Genomic DNA, 25,423 nt, shown 5'->3' on the forward strand with positions numbered 1-25,423 from the left:
ATTTTTGAGGGTGTCAATAACTTTGATTAAAGTTTAAACATTCCTTTTCAAGATTCCGAAGAGTGATCGGGTCTAACTTCAATTTAGACCGTAGTTTTTATTGTTAATTATGCATGTCCATCCGGTTTTTTGCCGGTGCGGCGCGCACTATTTTCAAAAACTCCTATTTTCGTCCGAAAAATATTTTTTCTAGATTCTTTGGGACATTCTAAATAAAATAAGTATCTTGACATTTTTCTCAAAAGTTAATAGTTTTAAAGTTATAAGCGATTTAAAATCCGAAAAATGACAAAAAAACACTTTCGCATTTTAAATCGCTTATAACTTAAAAACTAGTAACTTTTGAGAAAAATGTCAAGAAACTTATTTTATTTAGAATGTCCCAAAGAATCTAGAAAAAATATTTTTCGGACGAAAATAGGAGTTTTTGAAAATAGTGCGCGCCGCACCGGCAAAAAACCGGATGGACATGCATAATTAACAATTAAAAAACTACGGTCTAAATTGAAGTTAGACCCGATCACTCTTCGGAATCTTGAAAAGGAATGTTTAAACTTTAATCCAAGTTATTGGCACCCTTAAAAATACTAATCTAAATATGAGTTTATAAGCCTCGAAAATGCGTATTTTCGCATTTTTTAGATTTTAAATCGCCTATAACTCGAAAACTGTCAATTTTTGAGAAAAATCACAAGATACCTTTCTTGTTTAGAATGACCCAAAAAACCTAAAAATATATTTTTTGGAGCAATAAAAGGTGATCTTATATATTTGTTTAAACAATTTCTGCCCAAAAATTCCGTCCGGCACCCTTCAGATTTGTTTAAAGGGGACATTTTTGAATATGAATCCACAGAGAAACCGAATTAGAAATGCTTTTCAGACGGGAGCGGTCTCACCACATGGACTAGAAAAAGGACGATTGGTTTAGGAAGATGTAAAACGAGTGAGTAACAGTTTGAATTTAATATATTATTAAGATATTACATCTATTTTTAATTTATTACAGTCTTCTGATCTAAAACTCTCATATTCGCTGGGTTTCTTCATCAATTGACTACTTCTTAAATTCGTAAAACAAAAATTCGTATTTTATACGAGTATACGTTCACAATAGGGCTTTTCATTCACAGTCATTTGTTTCGAGCTTCTGTATGTGTCACATAATATTAATATATCTACGTCATACGTTATTGGTATATAACAATGATACAAATCAAAGACGTATGGCGTAGATATATTAATATTATGTGACACATGACAGAAGCTCGAAACAAATGACAATCGATGAAAAGCGCTATAGACCATTGGCATACGAATTGAACCAAATATATATAAAACAAAAGGTTCATTAACCTAACCTGTAAACATATAGGCCATTTCAGGATTTTGACGTTTATGTCACCGCTGGGAGGAAATTAGGCATTCCAATGAACTGTCGAACATGGCCGGAGGAGGGCAAAATCTACTGTTTACATCGACATTAATTTGTAAAGAAAATCCTGTTTGGTTGTTTTTTTTTTGTTAATTGTGTAGGGAAATCTGCGAAATTGGGATAAATATGAAGTGGTTTATCGCCTACAGAACTAAATTATCCCATAGTAGTTACCAGTTTGTGCCAATAACAACTATGGGATAATTCAGTTCTGTAGGCGATAAACTACTTTATATTTATTTGCTATCACAATTTCGCTGCACAATTAACAATAAAAAACAAAACCAAACAGGATATTCTTTACAAAAACTGATGTAAACCCTATATTATTAAATTTTTGCCCTCCTCCGGCCATATTATATCACGTGATTTGGAATGGTCAATTAATAAGTGTATTCGCATAGACAGTCAGGACGAAAAGCGGAGCATGCCATGATTAAAACTCCGCGTCAGGCTCCACGAACGAACGTATTTTATTTGTTTATATTTTTTTGATATTGTGTTTCTTAAATTTTTACCACTTTTAATAGTTTTCTAATTGTAGTTTGAGAACATTTTGTTGTTGATTTTGTGTAGTTTTTAGTTGTAGAAGTACTTGAACGACTTTATTTAGTTTTAAACAGTGAATAAATAAAAATAAGTGATTATTTTCGAAAGTTGTTGGCAGACAATACAGATGTTGTTTGTAGGTACAGTTCACCAAATATAGCTGAAAGTGTGAAATTCCCATTGCTTGCGCTAACAATGAAGTGAGAACGCACATATAAATGGTGTGGACAGTCAGTGCGAGTGCGAGGTCCGTCGTTTGACGAATGCGCATCATGATAGTAGTTATTTTCACTTTCAGCTATATTTGGTGAACTGTACCCTAGTTAGTTACTTAGCATTATGATAGGAAATTTTATAGCTTTATTATTAAATTTTTTTTGCCTCTCAGATCATAACTTATTTAGTTGGTTTTCTGTCTAAAACGCAGCACTGATGGTAATCAATAAAACTGAACTTTATCACGATTATTTCGCATTACGCACTTCAAAACACAACAGAAATGAAGCATACTATCGATTATTCCAGTAAAAATGTTAAATTAATCCTTGTACAAAACAAAACTACAAATAAATGCAACTAAAATGATCTAAAACACATTAAGAACTGATAGAATAAATTTATGTTTCCCCCCAGCCGCCATATTGACATAATCTTGACAGCATGTTAGAATGGTCTATACTGCAAATTTGGAGGGTATTCTTTTTCTCATGATCATCTTTCAGTGCGTCACAGTTTTTCGATTTCTTTCTAACGCATTAAATTGTATGTGACAGAAAAAAAGGCACGTCCGTGATTACAGACATTTACAACATTTATTCTAGTTATTCTAGTTGTCGATAGATGGCGCCATAATAAAAAAATTTTTTTTTAATTAGATAATAATATTACAAATATAATTTGTATAATTTATAAGACTCTACAAATCAAAGAAAATACCATTTTATAAATGCAAGAAACACATTTGATTTGTTTTTATTCCAAATTGAAAATAAAATGTGACAACTGTCAGATTTAACTAAAATGTCATGTTAGAATAAATGTCATAAATGTGTATTATCACGGACTTACCCTTTTTCCTATCATTTGTTACGCACTGAAAAATGCTCATGAAAAGGACAATAATTCCAATATTTAGTTCAATTCGTACGATATTAGGCCCAGTATAAATTAATAGGATATATAAAAAAAGTATAAACACGTAACAATAAGTATAAAAAAGACAAAAACACAATGATATAAAAAATAATTAACTTAAAACATCTAAAAATGGGTTAATAAGTATTACAAAATTATTGTATATAAAAAAGAAAATGTTAAATATAAATGAGACGTAACAAAATATAAATAGACAAACATCAAGACACTGTGAACTTGACTTCGTGTAATTTGCGAGAAATTCTACACTTCATCTCTTCGTATCTGAAACAGAACAATACAAAATGTAGTCACATGTGTCATTCTACAGTATAGTAAATAATTTAACGTAGGTGTGCGCTTTCAATGGGAGCAACGGAGAGAAGCGTATTTAAAACGACATAGAAGATATAAGAAGGCAGGGCCACCAAACCAATTCGTTTCGTAAGTATGTTTCTGTAATAGGGCTATTCATCGCCTTTCATTTGTTCATAGAAATGGAACCTATATAATCATCAAGAAGATGGCAGGAAGTCACGAGCAACAACTTCATAAGTACGAGAATATTGAGGAAATCCAGCTCCTCGATACTACTGGGCAAACTAGAAGATTGAAGAGGACAAAGCCTTTTGAACTAGTTTGAGTGATATGTGATAGTGAAAAGCAGAGCATAGTGCTTGTGTGCCTGTGTATGTTAAAACAGTGCACGATCTTGTTAGATTAGATAAGAGACGCTATGGGGTAAGCTCTTCATTTTAAGGAACAGTAGTAATTTAGGTTAAATTAAAATTGCTCATTGGTCAGTTATGATCAGATTGTAATTGTAATGTACAATTCAATACAATGAATCATCATCGTAGTGATGATTATGGAAAAAAAATATATGACAAGATTTTGTGCAATAAAAATGTTTATATTTATCAAGGATGTATTATTTGGTATGGCCACATATACTTCTGGTATATCGTCGGTGATGTGACAATACTTCCTATCTGCTTTTCCATGAATTTTGTAGGAGACGAAAACCCATTTTTAGGGTCATCTCCTGTTTTTACATGTAAATTTTGACATGTTTTGTAGTAAATAGATAGTTGAATTTACTACAAAACATGTCAAAAAATATCATATGAAAATAGGAGGTGACTGTAAAAAAAGTTTTTAGTATCTCTTACAAAACTCATGAAAAAACAAATCGGAGGTATTATGTCACATCAGCGACTATATCGAGGGAATGTCTAAAAAATATACTGTGAATGTCCAAAGAACATTGGTAGACATTCATGGAATGTTCCAACAAGACATTCAAGGAATGTTTAAAATGCTGGCACAGGACTTTCCTGGGACATTTAGGGGACGTTCTTGTGCTTTTGAGGACATTCCAGGAATGTTTTCAATGTCCTGTGTGTACATTCTAGGAACATACATGGAATGTTTGGTGTTATTAGGGGGGTACTTCAGACTTCGGTCAACTTTCCCAAAGTAACTTCGCGAGAGTGTGGGGCTTGCTTCAAAGTTTGTGTGCAAGATCTATTGGCGAATTATAAAATAGTATAGAAGAAGAAATTTATGGCTCAAATCCATTGACCACGGCATTTTTTGAGGGTTTTAAATACATCCTATGCACTTACTCAATTCCAATAAATTTGTGGCTTGGCTCCCTTGACCTCCACGGCGACGATATGTCTATATGGTTTCAACTGGGAGGTAGGAGGATATATGATTTTTATCTCTTTCTAATAAGTATGAATATAATACTAGTATCGGTGTTAGTATTTTAGCCCAATCAGGATAGCATTTGACCTTGCATTAGGAGCTGCCCCAAATTTTATTTTTCTAATCTTTAGGGGGGTCAATAGTAGTATAAATTTAAAATCTCGACTGAATTTGACCGTTGCGTCAGCGGCCACCTTGATTTTAAACGAGAACCGTTTTTGTTCAATATCTCCGCCATTTTCAACTTTTCGACAAAAAGTGTAGAAACTGAAATTGTTGAAAATGCGATTTTCTATAATTTTGTTTATTATAATTTTTTTCGTGCGGTCGATATTTTCCGAGTTATGGGGAAAAATAGTGACAGTTAAAGCATAATTATTGATTTATTGAATTATCTCGTTTATTGTTAGTTTTACAACAAATCTGAACCTATACAAAAATGAAGAGAATTAAATTTTGTACAATTTTGATCTCTTTAATTTTTTTGATAAAATCAATATTTAAGGTAGTACATATGCGGTAAAGGCGCGAGCGTATGACCCGATTGATTTTATAGCAATTGTTTTTGTTCAATATCTCCGCCATTTTCAACTTTTCGACAAAAAGTGTAAGGACTGAAATTGTTGCAATTACGATTTACTACAATTTTTCAAGAGAACCAGTGGCGGGTCTACGAGGGGGGAATGGGAAAATTCCCCCAACAGGGTCCAAAATTAAAAAAAAATTGTTGAAATATTAAAATATGTTAGCTGACATGAAACGTAATTATCGACAGACAAATTCAACCAATCAAACCTGCTAGTAAATAAAACTAAGTGAACTTAATGCATATAAGTTATTATTTATGTCTTTTATGTACAGTCACAATCACTGAATAGTTTACACCCTTTAATATCCAGTGGCCAATTTTTTGAACTTTTACCTCGTTTAAACGCATCTTTCACGTCAAAGTGACGTTACCAGTGGCGGACCCAGAATAGTTTGATTAAAATTTAAAAAATCAAAATAAAATAAAACTATTTTACAAAATTTAACAAAACGGAAAGTATAGAAAGGCAATTTTTTAAATAAAATTTAGTTAAAATTATTGAGTTTGGCAATTACTTTTGGTTTTGCGCGTGATATAAACGGCATTTTGGGATGCTTTTAATAACTTCTTATTTTATTTTTCAATACGCACTAAAATTTTTGACAAGCAATTTGACATTTTAGTAAATCCGTACGACACTGCGATTTTACAGTATTACAATATAAAAATAAAGGTGTAAACTATTCAGTGATTGTGACTGTACTTAGTTTGGTTGGTGTTTCATTGGAAGTTTCAAAAATTGTATAAAATATAATTTTCTATATTTTTGTTTATGTACAATTATGTCGTAAAGTTAATAATAAATGAGACAATTCAATAATTATGCTTCCCCTCCGCTTCCACTATTTTCCCCCTTAACTCGGAGAATATTGATCGCATAAAAAAATTGTCCTATCATTTTTGTCGAAAAGTTGAAAATGGCGGAGATATTAAGCAACAACGGTTCTCCATTAAAATCAATATGGCGGCTAATGCAACGGCGGAATTCAGTCGAGATTTTAAATTTACACTACTATTGACCCCCTAAAGATTAGAAAACTAAAATTTGGGGAAGCTCCTAATGCAAGGTTAGGCCTGTTATTCGTCTAACACAACTGGACTATTTCTCGTTAATTTATAATGCCCACCATAAAATTGTTTCCTATCTGTATTAAAAACCATGACCATGCAAAATATGCACAGACTTACTTCTGTTTGATTCGGGCTACTTCCCGCTCCTCCTGAGAGTAGTATTGCGACAAAATGGCGCGGCATTCTGCTAGAGTGAGATTCAAAAATTGCGCTACTTCACAACTGACCTCTGGGGTGTTATGGCTGTCCATCAAATACAGTTTGACGACATCTTCGTGAGGTCCCAATAGGACTCTTGCTAGGAGAGGGTATTCGTCCTCTTTCAGTCTGCGTTGTTCTGAAAAAAAAAACGGTGATGGTTGAGATGTTAAGGTTTCCTAGAGTAAATATAACAGCCCAGTTACTGTGGCATTTTCCCTCTAAATTTGTTATTCGCTCCGTGCATGACTGACGCGACACCTAGCGTCTTCACGTGACATTTTTGGCGACCACAATTATTTGAAGTTAAGCATATGATAAATACATATTGTGAAGTTGCAAATTATTAATAATTAGTTTTTTAACGATACTTTTCCAATTTATGTATAAAATGGAAGTAGTATTTAGTGAAATTAAGATGCAACAGTAGCGATCAACAGGTAGCAACAAACGCGGTCCAAGATTGCGGCTGTAATTTTGAATATTTTGTCGAGATATTTGGCATACATATTCGTAATATAATAAAGAATGGCGGTACAGAGCCCAATTTCAGAAATATGTTAGTATGTGGAAATTACTCTATAACTAAATAAAATATTGCAAAAAGGAGCCTGTACCGCCATTAAGAAGAACAAAAAAATAAACTTTCTTCAAATAAACTTTTTATCCCATTCCTAGATTTTGTGTCATATTGGACCTAGTAAAATTTTTTATCTCGAACAAGAAATCGGACATATAGTCCATTAAAATGTTACATTTAGGTTGCATTTCTTAGAAGAGTCAATTTTATTTTTTTAATGTGTAGGGGGGTTCAGTAGAAGCTTAAGTTTAAGTTTTTGGGGTCGCCACCCTTGTCCCCCGGCCGCCATATTGGAAAAAGGGGTGCAAAGGGTTTTCGCGCTGTATCTTCTAAACTAGCAATCCTACAGAAAATTTAATTACACATAAAATGTAGCAAATTAAATTTTCTACAATTTTATATGTATTACTTTTTATCGTCAAGTGACCAACAAAAAAGTTATAAATAAAAATATGAGAAAATTTTGTAAGAAGTTTCCTTTTGGAGGTTATAACTTTTTTTTCGTTCATTTCACAATAAAATAACATCATAGGGATTTTGTAGAGGATTTTTCAATGAACAATTTTCGCTATAAAGTTGTTTAATTTTATTTATTATCTAGGTTTTACAGCGCTCCAATCTTGACCAGATTCTCGAATTCTCATAGGAATACAATAAAAAAAAATACTTTTCTATCTAGTTGAGCGGCAGCAATCTTTATGCCGACCACGAAAATAAAATTTAAGGTGAATGACCAATTTTGGTCTATTTTTATGTTTTCGAGGTCGCTGAATCCGAATATGAAGTTTATTTTTATCTAGATTTGGTGGAACATGTTCAAAAATAAAATTTTATACAAAAATGCCGAAAATCAATTTTGATGATTTTTCAAATTTACCTCGCTATATCTTTGGTCGCTGTAAACATTTCCTTTTAAAAATTGTACTCTTTAATCTCTGAAGTATGTAGATAACAATGGGATTTGTCCTAAATATTTAAACACATTAAAAAAGGAGTTGTTAGTTTTTAAACATTTTGTCATCATATTTCGTTAGTTTCATGTTTACTTAAAAAAGTTGAGTGACAAACTTTTTAGTTTATAATTTTAACCAACACAACAATAAAATATAATTCATGAAGAAGATTTTTGAAAAATTTTAAGTCAAAATATACAATAGGAAAAAAGTTATGTTACTTCATAAACAAGCGGCACACCCCAAAAAACGCTGATATCTCGAGATCCTGACCACGGTGTGGTGAATGGCTAATTTTGATCATACTTTATGATTTTGATAACAAAAATTCGTTTTTTGCTCTTCTTAAGAATTTTGCAATATGCTGTTGCGTCATTTTTCTTCTGAACCGGCGAATTTGTCCTCAAACAACTTCTTGGGCCGTTTCTATATATGCTTCGGGTTATAAGTTTTATAGTGGGGAGAAAGGTCAAAAACAGATTAATAATAGCATAGAAATGTTAAAATCATAATAAATTGTATGAATAAAAAATATATATAGATAGAAAAGTAAGCCTAACTTTTGTTTTTATTATGAGCATTCGAGAATCCCTATGAAAATTCGAGAATCTGGTCAAGTTTGGAGCGCTGTAACACCTATATAAATAAATAGAATTAAACAAATTTATAGTGGGAATTGTTCGCTGAAAAACCCTCTACAAAATTGTTATAAGGCTATTTTATTTTAAAATGAACTGAAAAGAAGTTATAACCTCCAAAAGGAATCTTGTTAAAAAATTTTTACATATTTTTGTTTATATCTTTTTTGTTGGTCACTTGACGATAAAAAGTAATATAAATAAAATTGTATAAAATTTAATTTTCTACATTTTATGTTTAATTAGATTTTCCGTAGGGTTGGTAGTTTACGAGATATAGCGCGAAACCCCTTTGCACACCATTTGCAAGATGGCGGCCGGGGGACAAGGGTGGAGATCCCAAAAACTTGAACTTAAGCTTTTACTGACGCTCCCTACACATTAAAGAAATAAAATTTAACAAATGCAAGGTACGGCTTAAAAAATGTAACATTTTAATGGAGTAATATTATAACTAAATAACTGATTAGTCAACATAGAGAAAGTGTCACTGTCATTTTGACAAACCTGCGTCACCGTGTTCTGTTCTGTTATCTGCATAGGGATTACGAACCATGGGTTTTTGGGGCAGCTGAACACAAATACGCCATCAGAACAGACACCGGGGTACCTGGTGCCTAAGGCACGTCATCTTCTGAGTTTCGGTACTAAATTGGTGCAAGCGTACTCTTTTGTTTTTGGGGTTGCTGAACACGAATATGACTTAGATAAAAGACTCTGCAGTATCTAGTGACCACGATGAATAACAATATCAAAATAAAATATATTAAATCGATCTTAAAATAAATTAAGGAAAAACATTGTTTTTATATACATATAATAAAATTTATAATAGTTATACTTATATATAATTTATATTTATAAATATATTTATATTTATAAATAATTAAAATAATTGAATAGCACAACATAGTTATTTTAATAAAAATCTACAAATAGAAAAAAAATCTTTTCACCAATTTGTACGCTTTCTTTGAACAGCAACTCAAAACTTCCGAGTACTCGGTGTGTACCAATCCGTTTGCATCAATTTAGTACCGAAAACTCTCGAAACTCCAGAAGATGACGTGCCTTAGGCGATATGTACTCCGGTCTCTGTTCTGACGGCGTATTTGTGTCAGCAACTCCACATGAGTAATCCATTCGTATCAATTTAATGCCGAAAACTCTCGAAACTCGAGAAGATGAATAACCTTAGGCACCAGGTGCTCCATGGGTCGAATCTGATGGCGTATTAGCGTTCAGCGACACCAAAAAGCCATGGGTAATCCGTTTTTAACAATTTAATGCCGAAAACCCTCGAAACTCCAGAAGATGACGTGCCGTAGGCACAATGTGATTCGTGGGTCGGATCTGATAGTGTATGCATGTTCAGCAACCCCAAAAACCTAAGAGTAATCCATTTGATTCCTCCAAAACTCCAGAAGACACCCTGTCTTAGGCACCAGGTGCTCCTGTGTCTGTGCTGATCACGTATTCGTGTTCAGAAACCTACAAAAACCTACAACTAATCCGTTTGCATTAATGTAGTACCGAAGTTTAGCGACCTCAAAAAACCCTCGAGTAATTCATTTGCATCAATTAAATGCCTAGAACCATCGAAACTCTAAAAGATGACGTCCCTTGCAGTGGCCCTGGCCACCACGTGCTCCGGAGGTCAATTCTGATGGCATATTCGTGTTTAGTGATCCCAAAAACCCATGACTAATCTGTTTATATCAAAGGCTTGTAGCGGTTGTTACACAAAGACTCACAAAGGGTTGTAGCGGCATTAGAAGAAAAAGAAAGATTAAAAGCATCCATCATACTACCTGCCTTTCATCCAGCCATATCGATATTGTGGTTATTTACAAAATATGATATCTGACAGATACCAACAATATCATACGCAAGCAAAAACTGGATAATTAATAAAAAACACGAATGAAAAATCAACGCAATCAAAATGAGGCATTTGAGAAAAATGTGTGGGAAAACAAAATGGGACAGGATAAAAAATGAATTTATCAGACAAATGACAAAACAGGAAAACAGAAACCTATTACTGAGTATATTAAACAGAAGCAATGTTGTGGCTCGGACATATTAATAGAATGAAACCAGAAAGAATTACAAGGCAAATATTAGAATTGGGAGGTAGAAGGAAAAGATACAAGAGAAAACCCAGAAGGACATGGACAGATCAGATTGAATTGAAGAAATAGAAAGGGATAAACGGAAAAGTCGTGAAAAATTAAAGACGTTGGCCAAAAAGGGAAATGCATAAAAAAATGGGACAAAGAAGAACCAGAATCCCAATACGTCGCTTGAGAGGGCAAAATGATGTAATGATAGTAGCCAAATAGAAATGTGAATATTTTAGTATAGATTATACAGAGACAGAGAGGAGCAAAATTATGGAATAAATTCATTTTTTCGAGAGTGGGAGATTTTGGAGAGAAAACCCGAAGCAGGTTGATTTTTATTTTTAAATTATTATTTTTTTGGCATATGTATCATACTAGTGACGTCATCCATCTGAGCGTGATGACGTAATCGATATTTTTTTAATGAGAATAGGAGTCGTGTGATAGTTCATTTAAAAGGTTTTTTCAATTTCCTTTTCAGTAATATGAACTTTACTATAATTATTTATACAGGGTGGCCAAAAAAATAATTTTTGAATTAAATTAAATTACACAAAAAGAAAAATGCATGTAATTTATTTAATTCAAAATACATTTTACTGCTGTCAGAAAACAGAAAAATATTTCTTTAACAAATAAACATTGCTTTTCGCTTAAAGTCAATGTTAAAGCTGCCACCCACCTGCCTCTTGGCAGTTTGAACATCTAATTTAAGCGAAAAGCAATGTTTATTTGTCATATAAATATTTTTTTCTGTTTTCTGACAGCCGTAAAATATATTTTGAATTAAAAAAATGACATACATTCTTTTTTTTTGTGTGAATTAATTAAATTCAAAAATTGTTCTTTTGGCCACACTGTATAAAAATAATTATGGTAATGTTTATATTACTGAAAAGAGAAATGAATAACCTTTCATATAAACTGTCACACGACCCCTATTATCATTTAAAAAATGACGTCACTACTATGATACATATGCCAAAAAATCATAATTTAAAAATAAAACCGACCTGTTTCGAGATTTCTCTCCAAAATCTCCCATTCTCGAAAAAATTAATTTATTCCTTAATTTTGCACCTCACTATATAATAAATTAACTGTTATAAGTTTTAATTACAAAAATGCCTTTATTAGATTCTTACCTCCATTATCTCTTACAACAAACAATGCAAAATTATGTGCATCGCTTTCCACCTTATATTTCTCTAACAACAAATTGATAACTTCATTGGTATTGACTAGTGATGTGACCCACACGCTCATCTGACTGCCGTGGGGCGGAGTGAAAAAGCTAGTTTCTCTATCATAAAAATGGCCATTGATGGAGCATCTACGTTTTACTTTACTTCTCGACAATCGTTTTCCGGGTCTTCGTTTTATTGCAGTTGAACCTAAATGTGAAAATATATTATAAAAATCTGTAAAAACACAGTTCTTATATAATAATACTTATAAGGACCCCGCAGAAACCTTATGGGAAATGGCACTCTGTCACATGCTCTGAAACTTTAGGTTCTGGTAGTCCTTGATGTGTAGAACAAAAGACTCAATGGGCCCCTAGCTCCAATAAATCATGGTTGTAAGATATAAGCCTCTGAAGTTATATATACAATGAGGACGTTTGAGTTATAATAAATTCATTTTCTCGAGAATGGGCGACTCTGGAGATAAATCCTGAATCAGGTCGATTTTTATTTTTAAATTATAATTTTTTGGCATATATATCATACTAGTCACGTCATTCATCTGGGAGTGATGTGGCTATCGATTATTTTTTTAAACGAGAATAGGGGTCGTGTGATAGCTCATTCGAAAGGTTATTCAATTCTCTATTCACTAATATAAACATTAACATAATTATTTACACAGGGCGCAAAAAAATCTTTTTTAATTAAATTAATTGAGACAAAAAAAAAGAATGTAGGTATATAATTTATTTAATGCAAAATACATTTTACTGCTGTCAGAAAAGAAAAAAAATGTTAATTGGAAAAATAGACATTGTTTTTCGCTTAAATTAAATGTTCAAACTGCTAAGAGGCAGGTGGGTGGCAGCTTTAATATTGAATTTAAGCGAAAACAATATTTATTTACCAAATAAACATTTTTTTCTCTTTTCGGACAACATTAAAATATATCTCGTATTAAATAAATTATATACAATTAACTATTTTGAATGGGAAATGAGAAACAATTAAATTGAAAAAATAATTTTATTAACGTTTCGACACCCAAATGGGGTGTCGTTTTCATTATAAATTATATACATTCTTCTTTTTGTCTCAATTAATTTAATTCAAAAAAAATTTGGGCACCCTGTATAAATAATTATGTTATTGTTTATATTAGTGAATAGAGAAATAAATAACCTTTCTAATGATCTCTCACACGACCCCTATTCTCATTTAAAACAAATTATCGATTGCGTCATCACGCCCAGATGGATGACGTCACTAGTATGATGTATATGCCAAAAAATTATAATTTAAAAATAAAAATCGACCAGACTCGGGATTTATCTCCAGAGTTGCCAGTTCTCGGGAAAATGAATTTATTCCAACTCAAACATTCTCATTGTACATATAACTTCAGAGGCTTATATCTTAAAACCACGATTTTTTGGAGCTAGGGGCCCATTGAGTCTTTTGTTCTACACATCAAGGACTACCAGAATGCAAAGTTTCAGAGCATTTGACAGAGAGCCATTTCCCATAAGGTTTCTGCGGGGTCCGTTTGACCACTTTTTAAATTATTTTGACAAATTTTCCATATACACGGTGTCCCCGAAAATAGTGCGTTCCTTTAAGGTGTGGATATAATACACAATTTAGAACAAAAAAGTCCTATAACATTTTTTCCTACAGTTAACCGTTTCCAAAAAAAAAATACATTGTTCTCCATATGAGTGAATTTTTATTGTCATAAATTTATATGACCTGGCAACATGGCGTAGATGAACCTGTGCCTATGGAAGTTTAATCTAATGGAACCTCTTCTTTATTTACTACTTGAGGTGTGACTTTTAAGGGTTGTTGATTTCCCTAGATGTAGGTACCTATCTGCAAAATAATTATTTCTTGTTTTAACAATGTGGAATTTTTGCTATGAATATCCGAATTAATTAAGGTTTTGGATTAAGGCTCGAAATTTTACATAAATTATAACTTTTACTTAAGTAACTATGGTTCAATTCCTAAAATGTAATTAATGCTCTTAGGAAAAATGATTTGTATCTGTTTTTCTGAAATCTATTGAAATATGGAATAATTTTAAACGAATTCATAAAATGTCGAATCATTTACAATAAGAAACACTTTATCTTTTAACTAAACTAGTATTATGTATTTATAAAGCTTTAAAGGTGTTGAATGCAATGGTTTTAACTGAATTACATGGTTTACAGTGGAAATTAAATACAACAGACAACGTTTAATAATTATTCTAATTTAGTTTTTTACATTATGCTCCGACTATCAATAATCTGTTTACTTGTGGTCTAAAAATTATATTAAATGTTTGTAGCTAATTGACAATAATTTTTATAATAAATAAATAATGTTCAAAGTGAGCTCTACCACGCATCGATGCGACAAATCCAGTTGTTAGTAATGCCATAGTCAACTAAATTATGTCAGATAGTTTCTGCCGCACCAAAAATGCGTTTCTGTAATTCAGCTTCTGTTTGGATTTTATGTCGGTTATCATATACTAACGATTTCAAATGTCCCCAAAAATAAAAATCCAATACATTGAATTCGGGACTCACGGTGGCCACAGAATGAGTCCATTCCTATCAATCCCACGACGAGGATAAGTGGTATCTAGAAGATTTTTCACAGCTTTGGAAAAATGTGCTGGGGCTCCGTCGTGAAGAAACCACGTTTGACGTCGTGTTTGAACGTCTTCAAGAAGTACCGGCAAAACATTTTGCAAAAAATTTATAGGCCTCTCCATTTAGTGTTCTGGGTAATTCATAAAATATTGTACCCTTTACCCTTTCTGTATCCTTTACAAATTTCTCGTTGTTAAGAAATACCTGTTCTTGGTTTGTTTGTTATGAGGGGACGAGGACGGGGTGAAAAAATGTAAACACTGACCATTTGGTTGATATTTACATTTTTACTTTACTACCTACCAGATACAAATGACCTACAAACCTATTTTTAAATGTGTCAAATTTAGCGTGCTTTAGCTTTTGTGTTGCACGGTGTTGCCAAACTTCAATTTGCATATCAAAATTTATTTTCGTTTTTCGGTCAAACGGCTGAATTTAGAAAAAAATGTTATTAGACTTTTTTGCTCTATATTGTACCTTGTGCCTTCTATCTATACCTTTAAGGAACGCACTATTTTCGGGGACACCCTGTATACACACCTTTATAAGGTCTTCTCAACACGACTTCTTCTGCCTGCTCCGTCATGGTAGACTCCATACTTGCCATGCTACTCCTATCAAATTCTGGTGATTGGGCATCCCTAACACGTCCTAAACAGTCAGGACCAGACATAGACCTGTTCAAATGATTGCTCTGCATCAGCCAAGCATCCTCCTTGCTTAAAGATGGAGATAAAAGAGGAACTTTTTCTTGACTATTAGTACCGTTGGTAAGTGGGGCTTTCAAGGTGCTATCTGTGTATGTAGTGTCATTTCTGATGGTCACATCTGTGCTGTCGTTCCTTATAGTCTGTGATACACTGAAAAAATAACAAAAATTGTTTTTATAAAATAACAATACAAGGTTTTTGAGACAGGCATACCTCTCAGTCTTAGTACTATTGCTAGAACCACTTGAACTCTCAGTACTAACTTGTGAAGGTAGGGTAACAGGCATAGTCTGATAAATGTGTTCAGAAACATCCACTTTTCTCTCTACACAAAGCAGTTCATCAAGTTCGTCCCATTCCATGTTCTTAACATCTAATTTGGAAGGCAATGTCACACTTTTTATAACATTTTGGGGAGAGGAAGAAGCACTATCAGTCACGCTTATGTCTAAAGATTCAGATCCACTCTCAATACCTGTATCAGACCTAAAAATTTATAAATGCTGGATTAAATACATATGTTAAAAAGTGGCTAAAAATTTCGAACTATCTGCATTTTATGTAAATCATTCAAGTAAATTGAGTCCAGAATTCTTTGCCTGTGCGTCATTAATACCTGGAGAGATAAAACACATACTTTTTATCTAGCATCATTGTCTTTCACGCATGAAACTAAAGACAAACCAGCTACCGCCTGTTATTAAGTAAAGACACATGTTATTTTTATGAACGCTCTAGACTCAGTACATCGAAAAGTGATAGGTACAAAAAAGACGCTTCGGGACGTTTTCAGATTTTAAGTATAATTTGTGACGTTTCTTGTTTGTTTACGTACTTGTCACTGTCAGTTTGTTGGATTTTTGCTGTTTTTGGGGTGTTTTTGCATTTAGAAGTTATTTATATCACACTAACAGTTTTTACAACTAATTTTATATTGGAGTTTGAAATTTTATGGGAAGTGTATTTTATTTTGACATTAATTTACATACAAAGTTAAACTCATTCAGAGTTAAGGAATGTTTTTTTAAGTTTTTGTACAAGTTAAATAAACAACAAAAATAAAATATTTTATTTATCACAAATTAGAAAGTTAGAAAGTGTTTAAAACAAAGAAAGTATTTATGTTATAACAAATATTTAATATCACTAATTATTACAAGAATTTATTAAGTTACTTTAAATGTAGCTGTAATTCTGAACCAAAATTTTAAAGCAAATCTAATATTTTATATTCTAACGTCAAATTTAATAGCCACTTTCTGTCACTTGCTGTTGTGTGAAATAGATTTCCGACTTATTTCGAATGCTTTAAATCAGTGGTACTCAGACTTATACTGTGTGGGATCTACCAAATAAACTGCAAGCGTCCAGCAATCGACTGCTAATAAAAAAAAAACAATTTTAAAAATAAAAAACTTTCTTGCTCATTTCTATTTGATAAAAATTGTAATTACAGCGAGTTATATTCCAACTCATGTTTTTCATCTTAATTTTATTTGGATGTTGATGAATGGCACTGCATACCATCCACAAGTTTTTCATAATGATGGTACGTAATTACTGAGGGCCAAATGAAAGCATGATGAGAGATGTTCTTTAATTTCACTACCTTTTTCAGTTATTTTCAGTACCTTCAGTTTAAAATTATTTTCAGTACCTTATTTTGGACGGAAATGATATCCATATTGAAAGTAGTAGAAATTTCAGTGGCCCTTTTTTCCATATCTTCACAAGAAAATGGATTAGACATGAATGTTACAATATCAGTCAGTTTTTTTTTTAAATTAGAGAAGCGTCTTTCAAACTCGCTATGAACTGCTTGCAGCTCCGTCTCGTAATAAACATACCGGGTGTCCACTTATATTTTCCCCCATTTTAACTGCCTATAACTTCTAAACGGCTTAAGATAGAAATATGCGGTTTTCGATGAAATGTTTTATTTTAGTAAAAGTTTTGTCTGAATGGATTGAATTTTTTATATCGCTTTCAAATACGAAAAGAAAAATGGCGGATTCTTGAAAAAAACGTTGTTGACTTTTTTTTAATGGAACACCCAGTATATTTTTTTGTAAATTGAAAGAAAGGTCATTCACCTATCCAGAGATATAAAGTTTTTCAAAATCGGTTGTCAAATCACTGAGTAATTAATTTTTAAAATGAGCGGTGCAACGTGGATATCACTTACCTAAAACATAACTAAGCAAAATGATATTATGTTATGTGATTTCCACATTGCATCTTTCATTTTAAAAATTATTTGCTCAGTCATTTGACAACAGATTTTAAAAAATTTAATATCGCTGGATAGGTAAATGACCGTTTTTTCAAGCTACAAAAAAATATACTGGGTGTTTCAATAAAAAAAGTCAACAACGTATTTTTTTTCCAAAAATCCGCCATTTTTTATTTAAAAGCGACATAAAAAATGGTCATTTACCTAAAAACTTGAAAAAACGGTCATTTCCCTATCCAACGATATAAATTTTTTTAAAATCGGTGGTCAAATGACTGAACAATTAATTTTTAAAATGAGAGATGCAATGTGGAAATCACATATTATGTTATTTAGGTATGTGATATCCACGTTGCACCTCTCATTTTAAAAATTAATTACTCAGTGATTTGACAACCGATTTTGAAAAACTTTATATCGGTGGATAGGTGAATGGCATTTCTTTCAATTTACAAAAAAATATACTGGGTGTTCCATTAAAAAAAGTCAACAACGTTTTTTTCAAAAATCCGCCATTTTTATTTTCGTATTTGAAAGCGATATAACAAATTCAGTCCATTCAGACAAAACTTTTACTAAAATAAAACATTTCAGCGAAAACCGCATATTTCTATCTTGAGCCGTTTAGAAGTTATAGGCAGTTAAAATGGGGGAAAATATAAGTGGACACCCGGTATATGTAATTCAAATGAGCCGTTACCCTTTTCAACGATAGAAAGTTGTTTAAAGCCTTTCTGTTCATTTGATTAATCAATTATTTCAATTTGTTGGCAAAAGAATGTACTGCACTCATCATATCAATAATTGTTTTATTTGTTAATTACAGTCATGGATAGTGCACCATCTGTTGCAATACACACTATTTTGTAAATGGGTAAGAAATTAAAAAAACACATTGTACATATATATCTTATTCGCAAGTTTTTCTTTTCAAGTACGAAAGTATTTTATTTTAATAATTACTCCAATAAACAACAATATAATTTGCAATTTACTTTCGTTCTTCATATTTTGCACAGTAAAATATTAGTTGTCGCGATAATCCAAAACAGATGTATATTCGTGGAATGGGGTATATCACTTTAAACTTTGCTTTCCAAATCTTTGCCCATGATTTCGATACGTCTAGTAACCGTTGGACGTGAGAACTGGACTTCTTTGATAGCAGACATAGAATCTTTTCCATTTGTATTTTTTCCATTAATTGCAATCGACTTCAAAAACTTTGACGATCGGCCGGTCGATCACGATCGGCCGGTCGATCGCGATCGACCATTGAGCACCGCTGCTTTAAATGATGACACACTGGTAAAGAATCATGGACTCAACTGTATACACATTAATGTAAGATAAATACCTTGTAAGATCGTCAGAACAACTTGAGATTTCATTGTAACTGCTATCCCGTGATATGTTTTGGATGTCATCATCAGTGTCATACTCCGGACTGGGTGATCTGTAGGAATTTCTCTTTCTAACAGTGACTACTGTCCTCTGGTCATCATTTTCTTTGAGATGAATCACTCCCTGGATGCCCCAATGGATTCTTAACGAACCCTCCAGAATAAATCTACCATTTACTTCTCTAGACCTAATTTCCCCGCTCTTACCTTCATAAAACTGATTATAGACCTAAAAACACAATAAATAAACTAAAAAAGGTATACGCCATATCTTCGCTTCCGAAGATTCCTTCCTTCGGTTCACGATATATGCCCTTTCCATATCAGTTGGAACACCTTTGGAATTTGCAGTTTATGGTTTATTAATTTGTAGTTAATATAAACAAATCATAGTCTACTTGCTTTTGTAAGTTCCCATATTAATTCTAGGGTGCTCGGTAAAAAGAGTAAGTCAAAAATGGTCAGAATATTATTTGTGTCGAAACTAAAGGGGGTTGCAACCCCTAACGTCACTAAAGGACTACATATATCTTTACCTTGTTGTCCTATCAGGTCTGTCAAGAAATTGAAACAAAACTGACAAGAAATATGGGATTCATTTACACCAAAATTTGGCCAGAACTTTGTAAAAACTATGCCTGGAAGAATTTTGGATTTATCTAATTAAAAATAAAGGAGATGTCACCTTTGTTAGCCAAAATAATTGGGGGGAGGCCATTTCGGATAAAAAGAATTTCTGTTAAACATAACATTGTTTTTTGCATACTTCTTGTATCAAGTTACATAGTATTTGTGGTCAAAGTAATTATTTCGTAATGTTTTCTTTGATATGTAAATAGAATAGAATAGAATAGAATACTTTATTGGTATAGCTTTACAGCTGCCATCATAAAGATGGATATACACGTCAGATATACAACACAATATAGTCACAGACACATAATCAAATACCTATACATACACTTAAATTTTAGATTTAACATAATGTACATTGATAAATATGAAAATTATTAATATTAGACAGAACTCATAACAGCAATCTAGTTGCTAAGTATTCTTCTACACTGTAGAATGCATGTTTACATAGTATACTTTTCACAACTCTTTTGAATTTCACCGGATGCAAAGATCTAACTTCATTTGGAAGATGATTATATAGCCTGACCCCCACATAATCTGTGGACTTCTCAAATTTGGATAGTTTGTGACCAACAGTAACAAACTGATTGGCATTCCTAGTTGAGTATGCATGTAAATCAGAATTTCTCTTGAATGAATGTAAATTATGCTTAATATACAATATGGATTTCAAGACATATATGGAAGGCAACGGTAAGATATTGTTATTAATGAAAACTTGCTTACAAGTATGCCCAAAAGGAATATTGAAGATAAGTCTAATAATTCTCTTCTGTTTAATAAACACTGTGTCTGATTTTGTGGAATTACCCCATAACGTAACATTATAAGTAAGGTGACAATAAACCAAAGAATAATATACATTAATGAGAGTTTTAATACTGAGTGTTCTCTTCAACTGTACTAAAGCATAGAATGAACAATTTAGTTTCTTATTAACATATTCAACGTGAACATCCCAACTCATAAACTGGTCCAAGAATACACCTAAAAATTTTATGTTTGGAATATTTACAATTTCAGGAATAGACACAACTGGCATATTTCGTTTGCATCTAAAATGTATATACGATGTTTTATCAATATTCAGTTGTAGCAAGTTTTGTGTACACCATGTTTGGAATAATCTGATAACCCTTGACACTCTATTTTGAAGCTCTACGTATGTATGTGCTGATACAATCACAGATGAGTCATCTGCGTACATTACAATGTGGTCATGAGTAATATGATCGGGTAGGTCATTGACAAAAATAAGAAATAGCAGTGGTCCCAACACAGATCCCTGCGGCACTCCTACATCTACACTGAAGATGTCTGACCTTTCCTTGTTTAATTCAACATAGAATTTCCTCTCCAGAAGATATGAGTTCAATAAATTTAACATGTTACCTCTTATTCCGTGGACATACAATTTGTTAAGGACAAATTCAAATTTAAGACTGTCGAATGCTCTGGAAAGATCAAAGAAGATACCCACTACAAGAAGACCATCATCAAGATGCCTATAGACAGATTCCATAAATACTTCAGTAGCCCCCTCTGTTGATCTTCCGGATCGAAAGCCATGCTGTTCTGAACACAGTGCATTATTTTTGTCCAAAAACTGTATGATCCTAGTGTAGTAAGCTCGTTCAAAAATTTTTGAAATTACATTTAACAAAGAAATAGGTCTATAATTATCAATACAAGTGTGATCGGATTTTTTATATACTGGAACAATTTTACTTAATTTTAGGTTTTCAGGAAATTCACCTGTGTTGTATACTAGGTTAATTAAATATGCCAGCGGTTCTGATATAACATCCTTGATGTGTTTGATCATTCTTGTGTTTAATTCATCATTTCCAAAAGAATGTTTATTTTTAAGACCACAAATAATATCAAGAACTTCATCAGATGTTACTGGAAAATAAACAAAACTGTCTATAGTCCACCTATGTGATAAAGTACAGTTTTGAGGGTTATTGTCAAGCCTATTTTTTAGTGCATTATTTTTGTCATTGAAATGGCATGCAAAATATTGAGCTAAATTTTTATCATCTGATATTAGTTTGTCTTCAATTTTGAGTTTAATTTTATTAGTACTTTGCTTTCTCCCTATAGTTTTATTTACTATACTCCACATAGTTTTTTGTTTATTATTACTACTTATAATTTGAAGATAATTGAATTCCCTTTTCTTTTCAGCAATAAGATTATTGTATTCCTTCTTGGTAGCTTTATACTCATTCCAGATGTTACTATTATTAGAGTTTTTAGCTTCATTAAATAGGTTTTTTAATTGTTTACTCCTAGCATATATGTCATGATCAACCCAACCTTTACTTTTATGCACGTCCTTACCTATTTTACTTTTAAGGGGACAGTTTGAAGTAATAGCAAAGTTTAAAGTATCCATAAATTCGATAAAAGCGTTATTAATATTACTTTCATTGTATACCTCGTAAAAACCAATCCTCATCAAGTCTTGTTTTAGGATGTCTAAATTATTATCATTTAAACACCTAAAACACTGCTGTTTTATATTAGATTCCATCCTATCCTGATTACGACTTACAACAATGTCAAAAATAATGGCAAGATGGTCACCCATATTGGGTTGATTGACTTGACAAGTATGATTCATAGTGATATTATTAGTAGCAATGTAGTCAATTTTTGTTTTAGTTACTTTATTGTTATTCATGAAAATACGTGTTGGTATATTTGGGATATTAAGAGACAAACCAAACGATTGAAAAAGATCATCTAATCGAAGTTTTTCATTGCTCTGAATTAAGTAGTTGATATTAAAGTCTCCACAGAGATAAATTTTATCAACACGGTTGTGAAAATGACCTAAAATATTAAAACAATTATTTATAAAAGAATCTAGATTGCTGTTAGGCGTTCTGTACACATTAATGACTAGAAATTTACAGTTACTGATTAAAATAGTCACAGCACAACATTCAAAGCTTTCTTCCTCAGAGAATTTACGGCAATCAACGACTGAGACTGCATACTTGTCTGTCCCAGATTTAGATAAAATAAGAGTTCCACCATGTATTTTATTTTTTCTAGTAAAATGGGTTACTAAAGTGTACCCTGGGATATAAATAAGATTAATATTATCCTCATTACACCAGTGCTCCTGAATACATAGAATGTCAGGTTTTTCAGCATTAGAAAAAAGCTCAAGATTTAAAAGTTTGTTTGTTAAACATTGTACATTAACCGAGATTAACTTCAATTTAAAGTCATTTACTATACGTGAAATAGTTGTATTGCTTGAGGACCCACCTAATGCGACAGCGTCCTCCTCATCTTGAAAAACGAGACTAATGCTCCACTGGGCCAGATTTCTCGCTTCCATGCATTCTTAATTAAGTCTCGTCTAATGGTCACTTTCATGGATGCATATATGTCAGGTTTTTTGGACTGATGGATTTCGCATTTTACGCCATCTAAATGATTTTCCAGGAACTTTTCTAATTGCTCCGGTTTTGTGTCAGGCTTTAGGCGAGTCACATGTAGGTTGATCATTTGTGGAACAGCCTCAATGTTGCAAGGTGACTCGGTACTTCCAACTAAGAACTTCCTCTTTTTTCTATGAGCTACCTGTGTCCACGCACCGTTGCTTGAAGACTCTGAAAGAACCGGAGCATTATTTTCAGTGTTCAACAGATTATGTAAAACAGTTTGAGTTTTGGCTTCTTGCATTGCGGCACTCATTTGTCTTGATGTAATGTATTTTTTTTCATTTGGCACTTCATTTCCAAAGTTTGTCGATGTTGAGGATCGCGCTAGCGTTCCGTCTGCAGGAATTTTAGTCACTACTAATTCAGTTTGTTTACTATTAGTAAGGTCATTAACATTTTGTAGTTGTTTATCATCTTTACCAGGGGAAGTCCAGTTTTTTCTTTTGTCAACGTTAATTACCTTGAATTCAGGTTCTTTAGTTTTTTGTTTTACTTTTTCTTCAAGGAGCTCGTTAGTTCTTTTTAACAATTGATTATTATCAAATAAAATTTTATATTTTTCCTCTTTTTCACTTAAAATTGTTTTTAGAAAATCAATTTCCAACTGTAGGATATGTGCATTTACCTCTTGAGTATGACTTACTGAGTTTCCTTTGGGATTTTCAGATTGTTCACATGTCTCACATACAATTCTAGTATCACATAACTTTATACATTTCTGCTTTTTTCTTGATGAACAAGATAAATGAAAAATACTTCCACATTTTATGCACACTATAACGTTAGTAGTTTTCTGGCAACATTTGAATGCTTTTTCCTTAAAATTCTCATCATTTACAGAGAGGAGTAATTTCACGTGCGCATCGTTCGGCGCCATCTTGACTATGACATAATAAAGCAATAATAATACATAATAAAGCAATAAAATTAAGGAAAATGAACATGTTTAAAGTGTATTTTTAACGAAATCTTTTATTTTTTTTGTGTTTTCCTTTGACAACGATGTTTTGCAGCTATATCTCTCCAATATTTCATTTGCATAATGTCATGAGGTTTTGTCTCATTCGATTATTGGACAAATTTTACGAAATATACTTTTTATTGACAAAATTATTGAAACTCAACCATTTCGGTTAACTGAGGTTTTACTGTATTACACATATTCTGAGTTTTTTAAATTGCATTGTTATTTTGTTTAATTAATCATTTTCATTGATTTAAAAAATATCTTTCTAATAATTAATTATGGTATTTCAAAACTGTTTTTATCCATGAATTAAAACTTTAAAGTTTATGCTGGCCTTTTGTTTTTGTTCTCTAAAATTTGAATAATTAATTATGGAATTCCAAAACTGTTGATCCATGAATTAAAACTTTTAAAGTTTATGCTAGACTTTTGTCTTTGTTATCTAAAATTGGATCTTCTTTTCAATCTATGTTGGGCCTACTGATATGGGAAGGGGGTCATATATTACTGACTTACCTTGATTTTTGACTCCAAATGAGACCTAGGAAGAACAGGACCATTATTGAACTTTGGCGAGTTATTCTGGGCACCAAAACTCTTATGAGATTCCACTCTAGTTCCGTGACCGAACAACTGAGGCCCAAATAGAGCCCCATAACAGGGCACATGACAGTAGGGAACTCCCTTATGTTCTGCATGTTGTCCAGGATTGAGCCTTTTGCCACATTCTTCGCACCGCAGACATTCCGGGTGCCAGTTATACCCCAGAGACTGTTTTCTTTCAGCTAAAAGTAGAATATAAAGACAAAGTACTAGGTGCAGAGGTGAATAAACTTACCAAAATATACTGGTTTGTGACACTTGTGGCATTTCCACATGATATGTTTCGTAGAAACTATATTACTAGCACAAGAAACACACACAGACACTCATGGGTTCGAGTTAAGTTGAGTTTTATTTAATTACATTTAATATATTTATAATCCCATCATTCCCATTCACCATTGTCAAAATGTGACATCTGGACTTATGTTCGTTTAGTAATCTCTGGTGTAATCTCGAAGCTGAAAAAGTAATTGAAGGGTAGGTGGTTTTCCCAGAACGATTTTCTATCTTTTTTATTACGTGCAACGCTACCAACGAATCGATTCGATCTCACATCAACTTACCGGATGAAAGGATC

At 32.4% G+C, this 25,423-nt stretch overlaps 1 protein-coding gene across 2 annotated transcripts; it reads right to left on the reverse strand.

Moving 5' to 3' along the window:
• Positions 1 to 951: 951 nt before the first annotated feature.
• LOC114328253 (uncharacterized) lies at positions 952 to 25,310 on the reverse strand. 2 transcript variants are annotated; one of them, XR_007700364.1, is made up of 9 exons: positions 25,079 to 25,310; positions 24,757 to 25,025; positions 19,125 to 19,399; positions 15,748 to 16,020; positions 15,365 to 15,684; positions 12,132 to 12,380; positions 6,609 to 6,828; positions 1,306 to 3,403; positions 952 to 1,119 (listed from the first exon to the last, which is right to left on the reverse strand). XR_007700364.1 is itself a non-coding variant. In XM_028277052.2 (8 exons), the coding sequence occupies exons 1-8, from the start codon at positions 25,116 to 25,118 to the stop codon at positions 3,340 to 3,342; spliced, it is 1,710 nt and encodes a 569-aa protein (XP_028132853.1). In that variant the 5' UTR covers positions 25,119 to 25,310; the 3' UTR covers positions 952 to 3,339. The 2 variants fall into 2 exon arrangements, 1 of the variants encoding a protein (XP_028132853.1); XM_028277052.2 differs by having other exon boundaries at positions 952 to 3,403.
• Positions 25,311 to 25,423: the final 113 nt, after the last annotated feature.

This window comes from Diabrotica virgifera, chromosome 8 (genome assembly GCF_917563875.1).
Source record: "Diabrotica virgifera virgifera chromosome 8, PGI_DIABVI_V3a".
Taxonomy (NCBI): domain Eukaryota; kingdom Metazoa; phylum Arthropoda; class Insecta; order Coleoptera; family Chrysomelidae; genus Diabrotica; species Diabrotica virgifera.

Excerpts from the sequence above, each read along its gene's own strand:
- LOC114328253 (XM_028277052.2), bottom strand. The coding sequence starts at position 25,118 with ATGTGGAAATGCCACAAGTGTCACAAACCAGTATATTTTG. Across the intron at positions 19,400-24,756 it reads ATTTGGAGTCAAAAATCAAG|GTCTATAATCAGTTTTATGA; the intron begins GTAAGTCAGTAA and ends TTGTGTTTTTAG. Across the intron at positions 12,381-15,364 it reads GTTGAGAAGACCTTATAAAG|GTTCAACTGCAATAAAACGA; the intron begins GTGTGTATACAG and ends TTTCACATTTAG.